The 23515-nt window shown below is 40.3% G+C and overlaps 2 protein-coding genes across 2 annotated transcripts in view; one reads left to right on the forward strand and one right to left on the reverse strand.

Moving 5' to 3' along the window:
- LOC109825302 (EPIDERMAL PATTERNING FACTOR-like protein 9) lies at nt 20047-20814 on the forward strand. Its single transcript, XM_020392132.1, has 3 exons — nt 20047-20231; nt 20347-20405; nt 20486-20814. Exons 1-3 carry the CDS (start codon nt 20147-20149, stop codon nt 20678-20680), a joined length of 339 nt encoding a protein of 112 aa, XP_020247721.1. The 5' UTR covers nt 20047-20146; the 3' UTR covers nt 20681-20814.
- LOC109825301 (30S ribosomal protein S1) overlaps nt 20903-23515 on the reverse strand; it is a 29133-nt gene continuing 26520 nt past the window's right edge. Inside the window, exon 11 of the mRNA XM_020392128.1 lies at nt 20903-21209. The gene's annotated coding sequence lies outside the window, so the exon portion shown is untranslated. The remainder of the gene's footprint in view (nt 21210-23515) is intronic.

The raw sequence follows: 23515 nt of genomic DNA on the forward strand, positions 1-23515 counted from the left end.
CAAATTACCCTTCTTCTTCCCAATTAAAACTCAATCCATTTCCTCCCCTCCCCTCCTCCTCCCTCCTCATTCGCACCCTCCTCCTCCACGACGCCCTCCTCGGCTCAGTCCGCCTCCTCCCCTCCCCTCCCCTCCTCCACCTCCTCCACCTCCTCCGTCGCATCCTCTCCTCCTCCCCTTTCCCCTCCTCCCCTCCTCCTCCCTCCGCCGTCGCATCCTCTCCTCTTCCCCCTTCCCCCTCCTCCTCGACCCCCTCATCATTGAGAACTTATTTTTAAGTGTTTGAAATTGAGCTGTCGTTGGATGCTGATACGGCGTTTCATGTATACTTCCCTTTTTCAAATTAAACTACACAGAATGAGAAGTGTTGCTTTGCGTGCAAGATAAGTTAATCTAATTTTTACTTGGAACTCCCAGAGGTAAATGGAATTTTACAATTTGAGGCAATTTAATTTTGTTCCACAGTTTCTGAGTCTGGGCCGATGAGGGGTGGTGGGAGTGCCGATTTCTTTGCTGGTAAATACGCTGGTGATGTAGGATGCCGCCAGCAAAATGAGGCGGCCGCAGAAGTAACTTACGGTGCCAAACTTTTTCCTCTTTTTTTTTGTTGGGTTTTTTTTTGGGGAGTTTGTTAGGGTTGTGAGGGTGAAGGGAAAGGAGGTGGGGAGCAGAGGAGAAAGGTGGGGCTGAGGCAGCAGCGGAAATGGCAAGGGATCGCCAAGAAGTGCAGACCTGCAGTCTCAGAGTTGCGGTTGTGGAGAAGAAAATTAAAATATCAGCTACAGGTTAGTCGCCGTTGATGATGATGATGATGATTTTGACAGCTGAAGGTTGGTTTCGAATCTGCACTTAATAGTTGTGTTATACTTGACGCTACATCTTCGTCGTTGTCGAAATCTCAGAGCTCCAGCCCTAATTCTACTAATTCATCGGAATTATGTGGTGTTGATTATAGCAGGACAAAGGATTTGTACTGCAGATTGGTATGTTGTTAGATTAATTTGTTGGTTCTTTGAAGAAAATTAGGTTGTAGGTTTGGAGAGTTATACTCTATTTGATGGGTTGAAATCATTTGGGGGATGATTTTGATATAATAATAGCTTAATTCTGTGTGACTTTTGGTGCCCATATGTGATATTTTAGTATGATGTGTGACTTATGCTGCATTTAGTCACATTTTGGTATTTTGTGTGACTTTTGTGGTTGTTACGTGACATTTTAGTATTCTGTGTGACTCTTGGGGTGCATATGTGACATTTCAATATTCTGTGTGACTTTTGGGGTTGTTATGTGATATTTTTACATTCTCTGTGTTATATTCTTGTTACCAGTTACATATCCTGCTATTAAGTGTTATGTTATATTTCTACAGGTATGATTATGGCATACATGCGTATTTTTTCATCAAGACGATCCTCGAGGGAAGGGAGATAATGAACTTTGAAGCCTTGCACATGGAGTCGCATATGCTACGAGTAGGACTTACTGCTCAACTCATATGTGAAGGGCGTGAATGGAAAAAAAAACTACGGTTGAAATTAGACAGTGATGATCCAGAATATTTTTTGAACGTTTGGGGGTAGTGATGTACCTATGATTGAGTGGAAGTATTAGACTCTACATGTAACTGTAATATTTGTTTAAACGCTATGATGTAAAGGATAACTAGTTTACTAGTTGTGTGTGACATTTGTTGGATTGTTGTGTGAGCTATATGTAAAGATATATGACCATTAGTATGATGTGTAACGTGTAACAGACAACACATAACTATTTTGGTATGTACCATTGATTGAGTGGAAGTATTAGACAAACACATAATTATTTCATTTGTTGGATGTTGGATGTTTACTAGCTGTTTGTAAATGATAAAATGTGCATTTGTAATTTCTTGGTGATCTTTTTTCTTTAGCATATTAAATGGAATCTAAAAGTAAAGTTCTTACAGGTATCACTGTTAATACTAACAAGTCACACGAACAGGTAATATGTCACATTTAAGTAGCAAATATCACAACAAAAGGGAAAATGTAACATGTAATAGACAACAGTCACAAAAGAGTTTGAATTCTGCTAGGAAACGTTAATCATACTAAAACATCACATAACAGCCTCAAAAGTTACACAGAACACCAAAATGTCACATACAAGGAGCAAACGTCACACAACATACTAAAACATCACATAACAGCCTCAAAAGTCACACAAAACACCAAAATGTCACATACAAGGAGCAAAAGTCACACAACATACTAAAACATCACATAACAGCCTCAAAAGTCACACAGAACACCAAAATGTTACATACAAGGAGCAAAAGTCACACAGCATACTAAAACATCATATAGCAGCCTCAAAAGTCACACAGAACACCAAAATGCAACATAATCGGAGCAAAAGTCACACATCATACTAAACATCACATAACAGCCTCAAAAGTCACACAGAATACCAAAATATCACATACAAGAAGCAAAAGTCACACACCATACTAAAACGTCACATAAAAGCCCCAAACGTTACACATCATACTAATGGTCACATATCTTCACATATAGCTCACACAACAATCCAACAAATGTCACACACAACTAGTAAACTAGTTATCCTTTACATCATAGCGTTTAAACAAATATTACAGTTACATGTAGAGTCTAATACTTCCACTCAATCATAGATATATCACTACCCCCAAAGTACAAAAAATATTCTGGATCATCACTGTCTAATTTCAATCGTAGTTTTTTTCCATTCACGCCCTTCACATATGAGTTGAGCAGCAAGTCCTACTCGTAGCATATGCGACTCCATGTGCAAGGCTTCAACGTTCATTATCTCCCTTCCCTCGAGGATCGTCTTGATGAAAAAATACGCATGTATGCCATAATCATACCTGTAGAAATATAACATAACACTTAATAGCAGGATATGTAACTGGTAACAAGAATATAACACAGAGAATGTAAAAATATCACATAACAGCCCCAAAAGTCACATAGAATACTGAAATGTCACATATGGGCCCCAAGAGTCACACAGAATACTAAAATGTCACGTAACAACCACAAAAGTCACACAAAATACCAAAATGTGACTAAATGCAGCATAAGTCACACATCATACTAAAATATCACATATGGGCACCAAAAGTCACACAGAATTGAGCTGTTATTATATCAAAATCATCCCCCAAATGATTTCAACCCATCAAATAGAGTATAACTCTCCAAACCTACAACCTAATTTTCTTCAAAGAACCGACAAATTAATCTAACAACATAGTAATCTGCAGTACAAATCCTCTGTCCTGCTATCATCAACACCATATAATTCCGATGAATTAGTAGAATTAGGGGAGTTGGGCTCATCAGAAGACTGAGCCTGCTCTGGACTCTTCTCATCAGAAGCCTTCTCAATTCCTTTCAAAGCAACCAGCCATCTCCTCAGCAGCTGAACTCTCTCATGCCCTCTACAAGTCATCGCAGTTAAGTAAATGAAATCTTTTTGAGGAAAATTAAGTAAAAAAGGAGCCTTTGTGTTTATGAATTATGATGCAAGTGAAGTATGAAACAGAGATAATTATGGACTCAAATTAAACAGAAACTTGCAAAACTTGAGTAAAAGACTTAAATTAGATAGAAATTAACTCAATAGAGAACTCAAATCAAGTAAAGATGGAATCGCCCTTGAGTGTAGTACAATAAATAAGCTTGTTAAATGTGGAGGATAAGTTACCTTAAACACGAAGGAAACCTGCAGCGAAGGCATAATTTTGTGAACAACAAATGGCAATTAAGACAATAACTCTTCATTGCATTCCTGATTCTTGAGGGGAAATTTAGTTTAGATTGCAAAAAGCATGAGCTGGGGGTAATAAATATAGAAAGGGGAATTGAGAATTTACAGATTCGATCGCCAGCAATTTGAATTTTGGGGCATTAAAGTGCAAATTAGGGCAAAAATACCACGCGATCTTGGAAAATGTTGGCGCCGCCAGCGACGGCCTGGCCGGCGTGGTGGACGACGGTGTCGGCGCCATGGTTTCTCGCATAGCTCTTCATCTTCATCCATGCTCGACGTTTGATTGAGGAGGGGGAGGGATCGCGGGGGATTTGTATGAGGAGGGCGAGGGCAGCGAGGGATTTTTGCTTGGAGGTGAGGACGGCAGAGGGGTCGGAGGGGGAGAGGATCGGGGAGAGAGAGGTTGAGAAATGGCGGCGATGGAGGCGGTGGAGGCGGAGGAGCGTTAATATTGGCTTGAGCAGCTTTTAAATTGGGAAGAAGAAGGGTAAATTGGGAAGGGATTTTCTTGGGCAGTGGGTTTGGGGGTTGGTTGCACATATCTCTCAAGTTTAGGGCTTTTTGGTTATGGTCTTTGGGCTTGGGGTGGGGATGCATGGCCCAATTTAATTAGGTTCCCCCAAGCAATTTTCCCTAAAATTTATTACTATACTAGCTGGGGTTTTCCTAAACTTATTATATATATATATTTATGATCACTGTGAATTTGATCATCAGTTCATGGCTCGAAGCTTATCTTGCAGGCATGACGAGGGCTGACATCATGAGAGCTATAATAACTATGAATTTGACCATATCTAACAAATGTTGCTTAATTTCCCGTTTACGTGGAGTGCAACTTTGCAAGGGCTCCAAATTATTCTCTGCTATAAAGGCTACTAATAATAACGAGCCTTGACGCTACCGATGCTGAAAATAGAATTTTTTTTTTTGGCTGGAATATCTAGAAGACAATGGATCAAATCAAGTTTATGTGAAATCAAATTTTGTTGCTGATCACATTACTTTTGCGGCTCTCTTCTGCAGGGTTGACAAATGTTTAGTACGACAGCTACGTATAATTCAGGATTTTTACATGTATCGCATGACTGTGAGGGTAATACTTCTCATATCAATCTGTGTGCAGGAGCTGCTCCTGAGAGCCGAAATCACTTATTTTTTGACTGTTCCTTCTCAAGGGAAGTGTGGTTAGCAATCATGGATTGGCTCAAATTTGATTGGCAAGTTTGTGACTGGAATTCTCTTATGTGCTGGTTCAATACTAGATTGAGAGGTAAAGGCTTTAAACAGAATTTGAAGAGACTGGCTATATCGGCTACAACTTACAATATTTGGAGAGAGAGAAATATCAGGTTTTTTCAGCAGCAGTGTAGATGCTCTATGCAATTGGTTAGGAATATCAAAATTGATATCTTAACCATCTGTCTGAATGATCCCGACCTTGCTGATTACAGGGAATGGCTCTTATCTTTGTAAATGATAGACTAGATATTCTTTTGTAGTTAGTTTCTCTTTGTAGAGATCTTGATGTACTAATCATTTTCATATTTGGATTAATGAAAAAAGCTTTTTCATTGACCAAAAAAAAAAAATACTTCTCATATCAAGTGAATGAAGGAAGCCAATGCAAAGTTTAGTGAAGAGTTCTTTGTTTCTTCTATCTAATTGTGTGCTTTCCTTGATCTCTTCTTTGTACAGTTTTGATCTGTACGTCTTATTCAATATTTATTTTTTAAAAAAACATTGTTCTGTTCTTTAACTGTACTTATCTCTGAATTGTTCAATAAATATGACCCTATCTAGCTAAACATTCAAATACGAGTTAACGGCTAGTGAGTGCTAGCTATGATCTTTTCATAAGCGTCAGTTTTTTCATTTAACTTCTGTATCCTAACAAAGAAGAGTTACAGGTACTTCTCAAAGAAAAGAGGAAAATGTGGAGAAATCAGAAAAACCAGTTTTTCTGGCATAAGTCGACTCATGCACAAGGCTAAGTCGACTTATGGTAAGTCGACTTGTCAGTGTGCACAAGTCGACTTGCGATCTGCACTGGAATTATGATTTTTTCGTTCTGTCAAGTCGACTTATCAGGCCTGATAAGTCGACTTATGAAGTGATCTCCAGTTGCTGTTTTTCTCTCTGCTAAGTCGACTTGTGGTGACTGTTAAGTCGACTTACGACGGGTATTTTGCATAATCAGGTTTCCTGTTTGCTTATTATAAATAGGACCACGTTTTTTAGGGTTTCTTAAGGAGAGAAAAGAAGAGATTTAGCATTGTTTTGAGCACTTTGAGAGGGAGATATTGTGAGGGAGTTGAGAGCTTTGGTTAGGGTTATATTTGAGTGATTTTGTGAGTTGTAACCCGTTGTATTTCTCCTCCATATAGTGAAATCTCCCCATCCTCTCCCCGTGGACGTAGGCAATTGCCGAACCACGTATATCCTTGTGTTTGGTTTGATTTGTCGTAATTGGCTTGGTTTGTGCAAGTGTTTGGCTTTCTTCTACTCGTGATCACAAGTTCGTTGTGAGTTCGTGCAAGGCTTCCGCATAGGCGCGCGACAAGTGGTATCAGAGCTCAGATTTTAGATCTGGGGTTTTGGATTAGGTGGAGTAAGATTCAGTTGGAAGCTTGGTTCTTGAAGTTCTAGGCTTTGGTGGAGTTAGGGTTTGAAGTTGTCGTTGAAGATCTCGCTTTCCTCGTGTGGTTAGGAGTTCTATTTGGAATCCAATCTAGGGTTCAGTTGGGTAATTTCTTATTCTTTTCAAAGTTTGGATCTTTCTCTACAATTTGGAATTTATGATTATGGGTGAAGAAGTTGGTGAAAGCAGCAAGATGACAGCAGACACAGTTCAAGTGGGTTTTCAGAACACTAAGATTAGTGTAGTGAAATATGACGGTAAGATCAATTTTGGTTTGTGGATGAGCGACGTACAGGATGCGCTCAATGCTCAAAATCTGGAGGAGACCATCATGGTCGATGTGAGGCCACCTAAATATGAAGAGGCGATATGAGAAAAGATGAATCGAAATGCTTGCGGGGTGATCAGGTCCTGTTTGGAACAGGAGCTGAAATACGATGTGATTGGGGTGACGTCTGCAATGAAGATGTGGGAGATTCTCAACAACAAGTATCTCACGAAGAGTGTTGAGAACTGCGATTGAGGGGAAGACCCCTATGGAGATGTGGTCGGGAGAGACAGCATATGACTATGACCAGCTTAAGATATTTGGTTGCCCTGCATATTATCATGTTAAAACTGATAACTTGGAACCTCGAGCTAGGAAGGCCATATTTGTAGGATTCAAGCGTGGTGTCAAGGGATACAAGCTTTGGGATCCAGTTGATAAGAAGATTGTGTTGAGTAGGGATGTCACATTCGATGAGGCTTCTATCTTGAAGCTTCCCAGCTCTCATCAGGTGGAGAGCGACCCGACAGAGGAGATATCACAGGTGATGGAGATTGATGCAGCTCCACAGATTCCAGATAGTGCAGTATCCATGAGAGTGCCGACTGAGGTGACGCCAGGCGAGCACGACGGTGATGCGGAGGATACGGGTACTCATGAGCAGGATCAGGGACCAACGGCTCAGGTTCAGGATTCTATTACGGCACGGAGACAGAGGAGAGACATACGGGTGCCAGCACGGTATGCCGACACAGTTGCATATGCACTTCCGGTGGAGAGTATCGATGAGATGGTGCCTACTACATTCAGAGAGGCCGAGCAGAGTTCGGAGGCTGATTCGTGGCAGGTGGCTATGCAGGAGGAGATGGAGTCTCTTCACAAGAACGATACATGGGAGCTTGTAGAGCTTCCAAAGGGGCGGAAGGCGATTGGGTGCAAGTGGGTGTACACGAAGAAGGAGGGCATTGAGGGCACTCCAGTGAGGTTCAAGGCTAGGTTGGTTGCGAAGGGCTATGCACAGGAGGAAGGTATTGATTACAATGAGGTTTTCTCTCCGGTGGTGAAGCATTCGTCGATTCGGATTTTGCTAGCTTTGGTGGCACAGTATGGATTGGAGTTAGATCAGTTGGATGTGAAGACAGCATTTCTTCATGGTGATCTTGATGAAGAAATATATATGACTCAGCCATTGGGATTCCGAGCTGCAGGGAAAGATAAGTTGGTTTGCAGGCTAAAGAAATCGCTATACGGTTTGAAGCAGTCTCCTCGACAGTGGTATAGGCGATTTGATGGTTTTATGCTTGGTCATTCGTACACTCGGAGCCAGTTTGATCCTTGCGTGTATTTTCGCAAGTTGAGAGGAGGTGCGTACATTTATTTGTTGCTTTATGTCGATGACATGTTGGTTGCTTCTACTTCCAGGTCAGCTATAGATGAGTTGAAAGTTCAGCTTTCGAATGAGTTTGAGATGAAGGACTTGGGCGAGGCGAAGCGCATTTTAGGGATGGAGATCGGCAGAGACAAGAAGAAGGGCAAGATTTGTTTGACACAGGTGGCTTCTTTGAAGAAGGTTCTACAGCGATTCCATGTTAGCATGGATACGAAGCCAGTTTGTGTACCGTTGGGAGCCCATTTGAAGCTTTCAGCTGACCTTTCACCGAAGTCAGTTGAAGACCGTGAGTTGATGTCAAAGACTCCATATGCGAGCGCAGTTGGGAGCTTGATGTACGCGATGGTATGTACGAGGTCAGATTTGTCACAGGCAGTGAGCATGGTGTCGAGATACATGCACGATCCAGGAGTGGGTCATTGGGATGCCGTGAGATGGATTTTGAGGTACATTCTAGGTACACTCAATGTTGGTTTGGTTTATGAGCGGGACACTACAGGTGGGCAGCTATGCATTAGCTACGTTGATTCGGATTATGCCGGGGATTTGGATAAGCGCCGGTCTACGACGGGGTATGTGTTCACTTTGACCCGTGCGCAGGTATGTTGGAGATGCACCTTACAGTCTACGGTGGCTTTGTCTACGACGGAGGCAGAGTATATGGCAGTTACGGAGGCTGTGAAGGAGGTTCTTTGGCTTCGAGGACTTTTGGAGGAACTTGGTATATCGCAGAGGTCCGTCACTATTCATTATGATAGCATGAGTGCTATCTATTTGGCGAAGAATCAGGTTTTTCATGCGCGGACGAAGCACATTGATGTTCGTTATCACTTCGTTCGAGATGTTCTTGAAGATGGCGATGTGGAGATTGTGAAGGTCCACATGAAGGATAATCCGGCGGATATGCTCACAAAGGTGGTTCCGAGCAACAAGTTTGATCATTGCAGAAACTTGTTGAATATTTGTGATTGTTGAGGCCGTTGGCGGCCATTTGGATGAACTACGGGCGGCTTGATCCCTTGGGAGAGGGGGTATGTAGGTAACCATGGTGGTGCACCCGTATTTGGAGAGACGACACATTGATGCTCTTGGTTTGGTATCGGCTCAGTTTTGGTAAAATTCGTCGAGGTGGAGAATTATGGAGAAATCAGAAAAACCAGTTTTTCTGGCATAAGTCGACTCACGCACAAGGCTAAGTCGACTTATGGTAAGTCGACTTGTCAGTGTGCACAAGTCGACTTACAATCTGTACTGGAATTATGATTTTTTCGTTCTGCCAAGTCGACTTATCAAGCCTGATAAGTCGACTTATGAAGCCAGTTGTTGTTTTTCTCTCTGCCAAGTCGACTTGTGGTGACTGTTAAGTCGACTTACGACGGGTATTTTGCATAATCAGGTTTCTTGTTTGCACTCTGATTGGGTTTTTGTTTTGATATAAATAGGGAAACGATTTGTTAGGGTTTTTTATCAGAGATTGAGGAATCTTTTGAGCATTATGAGAGGGAGATATTGTGAGCAATGTGAGATCTTTGGTTGAGGGTTAGTTTGAGAGTTTTGTGTGATTGTAACCATTTGTACCCTCCTTGAATTAGTGACATCTCCCCATCCTCTCCCCGTGGACGTAGGCAAGTTGCCGAACCACGTATATCTCTGTGTTTGGTTTGATTTGTCGTAATTGGCTTGATTTGTGCAAGAGTATGGCTTTCTTCTTCCGTGATCTCAAGTTCGTTGTGTGTGCATGCAACGCTTCCGCATAGGTGCGCGACATAAAATCCTGTGAAAGCTTATTGAAGGCCATTTATAATGGCAAGGAAAGTAGGTATTCATAGTCTACACATTTAACAAGAGCATAATGCAAATTTGCCCCCCGGCAAGAAAATACATAAGGTTTTATTGTAGATACAAGGAGAAAATCACATTTTAAAGAAATCATAAATGTAATGTTGATAGGTACCCATCATTTCCTAGAAAATTGAATTAGTCTACGCCAAAAAATTAGAATTTCCCCTATCATTAAAACACATGCCAAAAGTATGGATGGAAACACATATGGTTCTTCAATTAGATCTTAAAATCCACTTGAAGATATTTATTGATTTGTAAATTCCACATATCAACTCGGAACCAAATTCAATAATTCAATGGATATTAATAACATGCGTTTAGTTGTATTTTCAGTTGCAATTTTCGGATTTCTATACAAAAATCTAGGTTTGAATTAAGACAATTGGTCTACCATGTCATTCTGTAGTGTCGAAAAATTGAAGATTGATTGATTCTCTTGTTTTAAGAAAACTGGGTTCGATCACTTGGTACGAAACCCTTACAATCACATTCTCTTGTTTTAAGAAAACTGGGTTCGATCACTTGGTACGAAACCCTTACAATCACTCACTCTCTCTCGATTACAGATGAAGAGAAGATTAATTCAGCTCACTTGGTACGAAACCCTTACAATCACTCACTCTCTCTCGATTACAGATGAAGAGAAGATTAATTCAGCTCCTCCTAGTTTAACATGGGCTCTTGGTGGTGAAACGATGCTTCCCTCGATGCTTGAGTCGAGATTGCCTCCCGTTGATGATCAGAACAAGATTGTTGAAGCTTCTGACGTTCGTTAGAATGCCAGAATCGATGTTCGAATTCTAGATCTATACGCAGGAGCTCTGATCTCTGATGATTGCCAAAAGTCTAAAAGTTTGAACCCTTTCCTCTGTAGCCATCCATGCCTATTTATAGGGTTTAAGCACGTAACCGACGTGTTACAATCACGGGTAGAGGGACGTAACTGCCTCCTCCAAATCAGCGCGTACCGTAACGTGCTCCTGAAGATTAGCCCACGTGGCTGACTAAGTCTTCGGAGCCGTTATAACTAAATCTCATGTGGACAACGAGCCTCGTCTTTGATTGACACGGAGTTCGTCAAATTGGACGAGTTTCGATACGCAGCGAGGTTCGTCTTATAAGGCAAACTTTGTAGTAAGCGAGCTTCTTCTAACAAATTTTGTCTTCACTGACTTCGTCTGACGAACTTCGTCTTCACTAACAAACTTTGTCTTCGATAGCTGAGTTCAACTGCATAGCAAATTTGGTACGTGGATTTCCCTTAGACGAACTTCGTCTTCACTGATGAGCTTCAAGTCTGAGATGAGCTTTTTCTTCACTGACGAACCTCATCTTCCAAAGATAAACGTCGAACCTTGTTTCTAACGACAAGCTTTGTTGTTTGAGACGAGGTCCATCATTATAATGACCCTCGTCATACTTGTTATGAGCTTCAACGGTCCAAGACCAAATGATTAGCTGATGATCTATGAAGATCCATGAGAGTGGAGGAGAGATAGACTTTTTGACAAGCCTCTCCATCTTCCCTTACTTTCATGTTGATCATGCCAATTTATAGGCTTAGGACCATTATGGCGTGAGTTAATAGGCTTTAACTCCCCTTATAATAAGAGAGTTAATGGTCATTAACCCTCATTTAAGGTGAATTAGTGATCATTAACTCTCCTTAAATGAGTGAGTTATTGGTCATTAACTATCCTTAAATGTAGCCTATGAAAATGGTAACAAACGAGGTTCGTCAATAACGGCTTTGCACAAACTTTATCTTCAATGACGAACTTCGTTTCTGGACAAACTTCATTTTTAATAACGAACTTCATTTTTGGACGAACCTCGTTTTCAATGATGAACTTTGTTTTTAGTGAAAATTTTCGTTTCTGGGTAAACTTTGTCTTCAATGACGAAGTTTATCTTTTAAGGGGTGAGGTGCCGTTTGACGAGGTTCGTCTGCGCATGGACTTCGTCTTCAATGACATTCATTATTATGATGGGCTTCGTTTGCTAAGATGAGGATCATCATCACGACGAGCCTTGTCATGCTTGTAGCGAGGTTCAACCTTGCTTTATTTTTTTGGTATTTTTTAGTGCCTACAAGACCCCCTTCAAAGTTTTCAGACCCAAATTGTGTTGTATGGGGTCTGAAATACTTTGAACCATCTCGACTATGACGAGCTTGATTTGCATACAAAGCTTGGATGCTTTTGGATGAGCTTGGCCTCTTGGCGAGCTTGGCCTCTTAGCGAGCTTCGACGCTTCGCTGTGAACCTCATGGTTTCATATGAACTTCGTCGTTTCGTGCCTCGACACTTCGAGACGAGGTTTGACTACTACATGAGTCTCATCGTTCTGTGCGAACTTCGTCAGACCCATGTAGGGCTGTCAATCAAGACTTAGGATTTTTAGCAAACTCTCACCTATTAATAAACTTGATGTGTCTTTACCAACTGCCGTTTGAGTTAGACTAGTCATGCTTTTGCCCTTATCATGGTAAGTTGTCGAGGAATTTCTCTTAGGCTCAATGCTAAGATTTTTTTCTCTGTCCTTAACCTTTTTAAGGCCTTAGATTAGATGCATGATAATAAAGCTCAAGTTATGACTAAGTGTTGAGAACGAAGCTCAACACATTCTAAGGTTCGTTGAGAAAACGAACGTCATTTGTGAAAATAACGACGTTGGGATGATCAAGTCATTCAATGACTTAGAATAACAACGATAATGAAAACAAATGCACATCACTTGGTAGGCCAACGTTAGAAAACGAACATCATTTGGGGAAATGACGACGTTAGGAAGATCATGTCGTTCAGTGACTTAACAGTATAACGACAATGATGAGAACAAAAGCAATCACTTGGTAGGCTAACATTGGAAAACGAACGTTATTTATGAAAATAACGACGTTGGGATGATCAAGTCATTCAATGACTTAGAATAACAACGATAATGAAAATAAATGCACATCACTTGGTAAGCCAACGTTGAAAAATGAACGTCATTTAGGGAAATGACGACGTTAGGAAGATCATGTCGTTCAGTGACTTAACAGTATAACGATAATGATGAGAACAAAGGTAATCACTTGGTAGGCCAACATTGGAAAACGAACGTCATGTGGAAAAATGATGACGTTAGGAAGATCATGTCATTCAGTGACTTAGAAGTATAACGACAATAATGAGAACAAAGGCACATCACTTGGTAGGCCTATGTTGGAAAACAAACGTCATTTGAGGAAATAACGACGTTAGGAAAATCATGTCGTTCAGTGACTTAGCAATATAATAACAATGATGAGAACAAAAGCACATTACTTGGTAGGCCTATGTTGAAAAATAAAAGTCATTTGGGGAAATGACGACATTAGGAAGATCATGTCGTTCGGTGACTTAGCAGTATAACGACAATGATGAGAATAAAGACACATCAGTTGCTAGGCTTATGTTAGAAAACAAACGTCATTTGGGGAAATGATGACGTTAGGAAGATCATGTCGTTCAGTGACATAGGAGTATGACGATCATGATGAGAACGAAGGCATATCACTTGATAGGCCTATGTTGGAAAACAAACGTCATTTGAGGAAATGACGACGTTAGGAAGATCATGTCGTTCAGTAACTTAGTAGTATAACGACAATGATGAGAACAAAAGCACATCACTTGTAAGGCCTATGTTGGAAAACAAGCGTCATTTGAAGAAATTACAATGTTAGTAAAATCATATCGTTCAGTGACTTAGTAGTATAACGACAATGATGAGAACAAAGGCACATCACTTGCAAGGTCTATGTTGGAAAACAAACGTCATTTGAAGAAATTACGATGTTAGTAAAATCATATCGTTTAGTGACTTAGAAGTATAACGACAATGATGGAAACAAAGGTACATCACTTGGTAGGTCAATGATATAAAACGAATTTCATTTAAAGAAATCACGACGTGAGAAAAATTATGTCATTTAATGACTTAGAAATATAACATTAATGATGGAAACAAAGACACATTACTTGGTAGGCCAATGTTGAAAAACGAACGTCATTTGAAGAAATCATGACGTTAGGAAAATCATGTTGTTCAGTGACTTAGAAGTATAACGATAATGATGAAAACACAGGCACATCACTTGGTAGGCTAATGTTGGAAAACGAATGTCATTTGAAGAAATGACGACGTTAGGAGAATAGAAATAGCAACACATCATATAGTAGGTTACTATTAAAAAGATATTTTTGAACGAATGTTAATTATTGACTATTAGAGGTAATCATTAACGTGATAGTATTTTATGATCCCGTCATCTTATTGAAGAGGATTGGTATGGGATTTTGGAGAAAATCAACTATTAGAGGTAATCATTAACCTGATAGTTTTGTTGTGGACCCGCCATCCTGTTGAAAAAGATTAGTGGGAGAGTTTGTGGACCCATCATCCTGTTGGAGAGGATTGATGTAGGAATTTAGAGAAAATCAGCTATCAGAAATAATCATTAACATGATAGCTTTGTGGTCCCACCATCCTATTGAAGAGGATTGGCAAGGAAATTTTGGAGGAAAATAATTATCAGAGGTAATCATTAACGTGCTAGTATATTGGTGAGGGGTCAGATGCTCATGTCTGACTTCAGACTCACCTTTGGAGCTGATTGATGACGAGCTTCAAATCATCATGGCTCCGTCAGAGAGAAGGCTCGGGGTAGTACATGGTTTTACGAAGAAACCGAGACTACCCCCACTCCAGCGATAATCAGGATTGAAGGGTAACAACTCCTGCATCCAATAACGCTTGTATCTTATCCTTCAGGATGTAACATTTAGAAATGGGATGATGAACCATCCTGTAGTACACACAGTAGTTGGGATCAATTGTCCTCGACATCTCCTCAGGTCGTATTGACTCTGGGAGTTTGATCTTCCTCGCCTTGATTAAGGACTTGAAGTTTGGGACAACTTGCTCATCTTGAAAGTCATACTTCTGTTGGAAGTGGCTATCCGAAGATTTGCCCTTCTGCTTTGAAGAAAATTTAGGGGAGCAAATGGTTTCCACTGCAAACCCATCCTTCCCCTTACGTGGCTCTTCAGCATTTAGCCTTTTGAGCATGCTTTCGACCTGTTCTCCTTAGCGAACAAGCTCTTTTCCAAGTTCGGGTTTTCACCATTCTAATCTTGGATAAAATATAGATCGAGAGATTATTGCGATGCATCTAGGTCAACGTACTTTTAGAGACTTGATCACGACAATACAGCGACCGATTTCTAAATATCTTAACAAAATTACTGACAGATTTTGTCTTTCTGCTTTTTAACTAGCAGGGTGGACATAGATACTTCTGTGTCATCGTCGAAGGATTTGGCCAGAAAGAGCATTTCCATATCCTTCCAGCAAGTGATGGATTTAGGCTCTAATCTGAGAAACCTCTCAAAAACGACCCCTTGAGGGTACTAATAAAAAGTTGAGTCATAATAAGAGCATTCCCTACTATGTGTCCAGTCTGCGTCTAGAAATAGTAGATGTACTAGGTAGGAGAACCATTGTTATCGAACTATAGGAGGCTGAGTGGCTTAAACTTTGAAGGATAGGGAATGGCATCCCATTCGGCAGGGTATGGCCTGATGACCCTCAGTTCTCTAAAGTTTCTCTGAAGCTTCAAAGCCTCAAGCTGCTTTTGGAAATCCTCTAACTTATGATCTCGGTTATTCTTACGCGGGTTGGACTCAGCTTCGGATGATTCAGAATAAATATTAAAATACTTTTCCTCCTTTTCTTCTTCATTATTGCTATCTTGGTTTCGACGGCTAGATTCTCGAACACTGGGTGAAGGTCGTCGGTGCCTTGATCCTAAGAATTCGGTGGTAGCTTTCTTCTTCTTCTTCTCCTTGAGGAGTTTGTCCACCATATCCTCCAAGCACCTGATGGTTTCTTGTTGTTGGAGGAGAACAGCTTGTTGTTCTTCCAGCCTTCTTGTCATTTCTTCTTCATTCTCGGCCATGTGAGCGCTCACTTGCTCAATTTAATCGGTGCTGGATGGTTGGGATGTTGCAATGACATAGTTTTCAGGCTTTTCATCAACATCATAGGATATACCCGCTAATTTTTGATAATTCAACGGGATCCTTCCTCTGGTACTGGTATGGGTGTGTTGGTAAATACCCTATCTTTCAATGAGTGCTTCTCGTAATCCTGTGGAAAACTCAAGATTGGAGGACTCGGAAGAATCGACTTGGGTTTTACCCTCACCTTTACCAACCATGTTGATCATCACTTCGACGTGGCGATTCTTGGACCCTTGCTTCTAAGGACGAAAGAGTCTTCTTCTAGATGAAGGAATCGTCGAAGGCTCTGACAGTCGTTCAAAGACTGTAGACTTGTGTGCTGATACCCTACATGGGCATTGGGAGAGTACTGCGGAGATAAGTTTTTCACAATTACAATTGAATTTCATCTGGCTCATACTACGTTTACGAACCAGGTAATCATAGAGATCAATAACATGACCACCCTCTGTTAACTCAAGTAGCTCGCTTATGCATGCGTGAGAATCTCTAAGTGTTAGAGATTAGCGAGCCTGATTGGCTGGACGAACCTCATGCTGAAGACGGGGTTTGTCATCTGGGCGCACTCGGACGCTTGGGCGAGGCTCATGTGTGATACGAGGTTTGTTAGTTGGGCGAGCCTCGTCATTCATGCGAGCTTTGATATTCAGACGAACCTGGTTAGGGAAATGAACCTCGTATTTCATGCGAGGTTCGTCAATCGGACGAACTTTGTTCTAAGGACGGATTTGTCGTCTGAATTAAACCTCATCTTGGACCCTTGAATGTTTCTCTATAATAGTGCTAGTATGAGGTTGAAGGCGAGATTCATTTTTTCGACGAGGTTCGTCACTTCGTCGAGCCTGAGTCTTGCTATTCTTTACAGAAGAGCAAATTTGCACTGGTTGTTTTGGATGAGCCTCGTGTTGAAGATGAGGTTCGTCAGTTGAACGTATCTGAATACGTTGGTGAGGCTTGTTGTTTCGACAGGCCTGAATCTGACTAGCTTGAATAGCAGTACGAGCTTGCAACGGTTGTTTCAAATGAGCCTCATGTTGAAGACGAGGTTCGTCATTCGAGCGAGGTTTTTCCTCCTAACGAGCCTGGATTTGGCTATCTTTCTCAACAAAGCAAACTCGTTGAGTTGGACGAACCTCGTATTGAAGCTCGTCATTCGAACCTAATTGGGTACAATGGTGAAGTTCGTCATTTTGATGTTCCTCGGTCACTCGACCCTCGACAGACTTGTTGACCTTGGGCTGGTCAGCTCTCGGTCGATAGCGGAAACCGTCTAACGAGACCAAGGCTCGAGCCCTATGACGACTTGGTTATGGCACTACGTTGTTGTGCACGTCTCGATAGTGGACCAACAGAAACTCCCACTTCAGCCGAAGCTAGACGAGGTTCGTTATCAGAAGCAAGGATTTGGCTAGCAGAAGCTGAGGTTCGGCTAGGTTGCTTAACAACCCATTTCTTAGCCTGACGGCTAGCTGTTAGAGCCTCATCTTTGAGAGGCATAGACTTTTCCTCGAGATTGACTCGAGTGGAATCATCAGAAGATACTTGGCTGAAGTCTCATACAAGACTCGTCGGCACTTACGTGCCTTCGTGGGACTGGATACTCCAGAGGAGATAAACTCCTCGTACTTGGTCTGATCAAACTCAATGACCATGGTCTCAACTTCAGTTCTCACTGCAATCTTATCTGACTACACCACCACCATCTCGTCGGAAAGAATGGTTTCTCCCACTGTGGTCGCCATCGTCTATAGGGTTTAAAATTTGAAGATTGATTGATTCACTTGTTTTAAGAAAACTGGGTTCGATCACTTGGTATGAAACCCTTACAATCACTCACTCACTCTCTCTTGATTACAGATGAAGAGAAGATTAATTCAGCTTCTTCTTATTTAACGTGGGCTCTTGGTGGCGAAAGGATGCTTGAGTCGAGATTGCCTCCCGTTGACGATCAGAACAAGATTGCTGAAGCTTTTGACGTTCATTAGAATGCTAGAATCGAGGTTCGAATTCCAGATCTATACGCAGGAGCTCTGATCTCTGATAATTGCCAAAAGTCTAAAAGTCCGAACCCTTTCCTCTGTAGCCATCCATGGCTATTTATAGAATTAAAGCACGTAACTGACGTACTATAATCACGGGTAGAGGGGCGTAACTACCTCCTCCAAATCAGCGCGCGCCATAATGTGCTCCTGAAGATTAGCCCACGTGGCTGACTAAGTCTTCGGAGCCGTTACAACTAAATCTCATGTGGACGACGAGCCTCATCTTTGATTGACACGGAGTTCGTCAAATTGGACGAGCCTCGATACGCAGCGAGGATCGTCTTATAAGGCAAACTTTGTAGTAAGAGAGCTTCTTCTGACGAATTTTGTCTTCACTGACTTCGTCTGACGAACTTCGTCTTCACTAACGAACTTCGTCGTCGATAGCTGCGTTCAACTGCGTAGAAAATTTGGTGGATTTTCCTTAGATGAACTTCGTCTTCACTAATGAGCTTCAAGTCTGACGATGAGCTTTGTCTTCACTGACGAACCTCATCTTCCAAAGAAGAATGTCGAACCTCGTTTCCAACGACAAGCTTTGTTGTTTGAGACGAGGTCCGTCATTGTAATGACCTTCGTCATACTTGTTATGAGCTTCAATGCTCCAAGGCCAAATAATTAGCCGATGATCTATGAAGATCCATGAGAGTGGAGGAGAGATAGGCTTTTGACTAGCCTCTCCCTCTCCCCTTCCTTTCATGTTTATCATGCCAATTTATAGGCTTAGGACCATTATGGAGTAAGTTAATAGGTTTTAACTCCCCTTATAATAAGTGAGTTAGTGGTCATTAACGCTTATTTAAATGGGTGAGTTAGTAGTCATTAACTCTCCTTAAATGAGTGAATTATTGATCATTAACCCTCCTTAAATATAGCCTATGAAAATGGTAAAACGAGGTTCGTCAATAACGGCTATGCACGAACTTTATCTTCAATGACGAACTTTGTTTTTGGACGAACTTCGTTTTCAATGACAAACTTTATTTCTGGACGAACCTCGTTTTCAATAATGAACTTTGTTTTCAATGACGAACTTCGTTTCTGGGTGAACTTCGTCTTCAATGACGAAGTTCGTCTTTTGAGGGGTGAGGTGCCATTTGACGAGGTTCGTCTTAAATGACGTTCATCATTATGATGGGCTTCATTGGCTGAGATGAGGATCATCATCATGACGAGCCTCGTCATGCTTGTAGCGAGGTTCAACCTTGCTTTATTCTTTGGCATTTTTTAGTGCCTACAGTCATCCCTAGCTATTAATATAAATTATATCAGATGTGAGAGAGATTTTTTAGCACATTCATTTTGGAATAATTATGATTTTTTAATCATCCCTCTGTTGGTCACAATATAAGTTGAGATCATATCATTAATTCCATATGAAATGGTTTAAAACATCTCGCTCGCATACAAGATGTTTGATGTTTGACATATAATGCATATGTTAGGGGTTTTGAGGAAATTTTTTTTGCCTGAAATCGTATTTTTTCAAAGCCTAGGCCAACTTTTAGGACTACATATCATAACATCTATTATTCAAAAATATCTCACAAATAAGCTAGTGACAGTTACATTTTTGTTTCACCCAAGATGTCATAGGTTCTATATTTGTCTTTGGCATGCATGAACAGTACTTGATTCTGAATAAATCTACACGTGACAAAATTATTTGACCTGGGTTTGGTCAGACTTGGGCTCTGGAACTTCAGCGAGCACTTGGGCTTTGGGCATTGGGCTCGGTCCTTACAGCTGAGCGCTTCCAGAAGTATTTTGCGTTGGTGGATGCACAAACAAAAAACTCTGAAAAGCTACAATTTCAAGCTAACCTTATATTTCTCTTTTGTCCAAACGGTAACTTCAAAGCAAGTTTCACTCAATTTGATTTTTTTTACGCCACATCCGAACTTCAAAAGACAATGATAATTGATTGAAGGATAATTTTGTCATTTTGAGACCTCAACAAAACCTAAAAAAGAAAAACGTTACAAAGTCTCTAGTCAAGGAGCAAAAGGGCAAATCCAATCTCCAATTGGCCCTATTCTACCGCTCTCCTTTATATTTTCCAATTGTTTTCTTACCAAACACCACCTCTCATTTCCTATCCAAAACACCATGGCCTTCAAAAACCTCACCCCTAACACCTTCATCTTCTTCCTCCTCCTCTTCTCTACTCTTCTTTCTCTTCTCCCAAAACAAGGTCCCCTCTAAATTTCTCTTCTCATAATACAATATAGTTTGTTAACTCTTTTTCTTTAATTTACCGATCTCATCTTGAGTCCTAACTTATATTTTGTTTGTTTTAAATGTTTCAGGTGTATGTACACAAAATACACTTATCCGTCCCCATCTTGACTCAAATTTGATACCAAAGGTAGACTTCTTCCTTTGAGCTATATATGTAAGCATACATACGTACGTAAGTGGTGATTAAATTTCTATATTTTTACTTAGGATTTGAAGGAAGTAGGATTTTGGAGATGGAGGGAGAAGAATGCAAGAAGGTTGATGATAGGCTCCATCGCCCCGACTTGCACTTATAACGAGTGCAGAGGTTGCAGATATAGGTGCAGAGCCGAGCAAGTACCTGTGGATGCCAACGATCCAGTCAACAGTGCTTATCGCTACCGTTGTGTTTGTCACAGGTGATAAATTTTGTAGAAGGATAAGAGAGAAGTTGGATTTTGTTATGAGTTCATCTTATAAAAATGGTCTAGATTTTATGTACTTAAAATGAGAGAGATCTTGATCTCCATTTTAGAAGAGTTAGAAGATTTTGTCAATGTGATTGCTTGTAGAATCGTTAATAAGTTTTTTTTTAAGAGTATATCTTCTATGAAAAGCGAAAGGAAGTCTTTATGCTCCAAAAGAAGGTAAAAGTTAAAAACTCTGGGCATTATAGGATCTAGCGCCTCTTGTGCTGCTCTTAACAGTGCATGTTCGTTGTGCAGAGCGGGCAGTGACTGTAATTCCATGCTCATCCTTGGAAAAAAAAGGAAATTTGTAATATTTTTTTTTTAACCGTGACTGGAAGTGGAACCAAGCTACAAGATTGCATGCAGACATCGAGGAGGTCAACCTCATAGAAGGCTAACTTTAGCGCACCCTTGTGGGAAACACCCAGTACTATACCCTTTCACTTTTTGGAAGCCAATTCTCAATTTAAAACCAGCCCGTTCTGCATAATCAAATATAAATGTATAAAAAACTTAGAACATATCAGATGAAAATGAATTATATGGGAACTAGATGTGCAGATTAAACTTAGAAAAAACATTGGGAACAATGGCGGATCCAGAAAAATTTCTTGATGAGATAGACAACAAATATCTATTTATCTAAAAATTAAAAATATAATAGGAATGCAATTTAGTACACTTTATTAGCTTAATGCATCAAATTTTTCCTATAATTAAACAAATTTGAGAATGTCACTAATAACTTACTTTAAAAGGGTAAATTCAAGGGTTGCTAATTTTTTAGTGATATATAAGTTAGAGGCGGGGTACAAATGTCTTAAAACTAGGAGAGGCGGATTGCATGCAAGTTGAGGAAAAATCAACATGCAATTTCCAAATTGTTAAGGGTGCAACTGCACCCCTAACTAATAACATTGGGGTTAAGGTTTCGAAGTTTTGAAAAAGTTCTCTCTCTCCAGGTGGTCTCCTTCAGGCCTATTTGGTTAATTTCCAAGAAACCTAATTTAGGGAAATGACCCATTGGAAAGGGTTGTGGAACCACGTTTCCATTTCCCCGCCTCATTTTTTCAACAATGGGTTTCTTTGTCCTTCAAACCAAACAAAAGAAAGGAAATTGTTATTGGAAATCTATTTCCTATAATTATATTTTCTTGGTTACTTTGACAACCAAATAGACCCCCCACCATCCTCTTCGCCTTTACTGTTGGTAGAAGAAGCATAGGGAATTGTCACGTCCCTTGGAGATCTAATGTGGCAAAATCCAAGCAGTAGAACTTAAATTCTTTGAATGATGTTTAAGAAACGGGTTGAGATCGACGGTGAGAAGTGGAATAATAAGCTATCTAGAGAGAGATTGGTACAAATTACTGGAATCGTGCGGCTACCAATAGCTAAATGACTTGCGCTTAGAAGCAAACACATCAGGATGGTCCGGACTAGGACCTGACCAAAACCCCTCTAAAGCTTAAACCAATGATTTTCAAAAGAAGAAGCTACTATATTGTAAAAAGCTAAAGACTTGGTATGCAGAACATATATAGGTTTATTCTCAGGTTAGCTTGCGTGTCACTTCTAGAGACTTGTTCTTGTTTTTTCGAGAGAAAGGGGGCTCATTCAACAAGTGTGCAATGGCAGACATGCTAGAAAGGACCAGATGCTGGAGTGCGTGGCTGGAGACCTATTGTGAGACTTGTTTGTTTGGACTGCTGTGTCATGGAATCGATATTCAAAATAGATGCAAAAAATAACCCTATCAAAACAGTCCATATACGAGTGGGTGGTTCTGACCTTCCAACATGCTAAATAAGAGGGCAAATTGGTTATTTGCAACCTCATTTGGTGGCTTAGAACCAACCATTGCATGCGGCTGATTCTAATAAGATATGTGGTCTACTTAAAATAAAGTAAAGTGACAAAATATAACAAGGCGTCTTAATATTAGATGCCAAATTTAACTTTCCAATACTTTGAAAATATTGCAACAATCATAGCCTTTAAAACATTAAAGGTTTCGGAATGTTCCCTTTTTACTCTTGTTCTGTCCTCCTTTGGGTTAATAAAATAAGATGAAAAAGTTACACTTCAAAGTATACTTTTGTTGGACGACAACAAAAAAAGCTACGACAGATATGACATCTAATATTTCCTAGAAATATTTTCAATAAAAAAGTATAATAACAGAACCTTTCAATCCCCTAAACAGGCACGAGTATTAATACGCCAATCATCTCAATAACTTCGTTTTACTTAATTTTTTACATGCACCAAGTGCTGCATCGAGCAAATCAGAAAATATATATCCTCATTTCTTGTAAAAAATTATTGCATCGGGCAAATCAGAAGACGTATTTTGAGCTTCTTTTTTGCAACAAATGTTTCCTCAAGAAAATCAGAAATATATTTGTAGATCATTTTCCTGCAACATATGATACATTTCTGCTGCATATATTTCTCTCTATAACGCCAAAAAATGTTAACCATACCAGATGATACACAAAGGATTCAACTGAAGTAAAATACTAGCTAGTTCTATAATTGTGATAGTGACTAAACCTAAATAATCAAGGTACGATGAGCTGTCTTAAGGACTCAACTTGGTTGCCAATCATAAGAGTGCTGATGTTAGTTCTTCATGAAACTTACCGTAGCGATCTTATTATGCTTCACATACAATTCAATTTTAGATAAGCAATGATGATAATGTTAATGATCTTGCTCCATGATTGGCTTGATGTGGGGTTTATTGTCTTTGGTTATATATATACTGTTTACACTCCATATGACC

Source organism: Asparagus officinalis, chromosome 10 (genome assembly GCF_001876935.1).
Source record: "Asparagus officinalis chromosome 10, Aspof.V1, whole genome shotgun sequence".
Taxonomy (NCBI): domain Eukaryota; kingdom Viridiplantae; phylum Streptophyta; class Magnoliopsida; order Asparagales; family Asparagaceae; genus Asparagus; species Asparagus officinalis.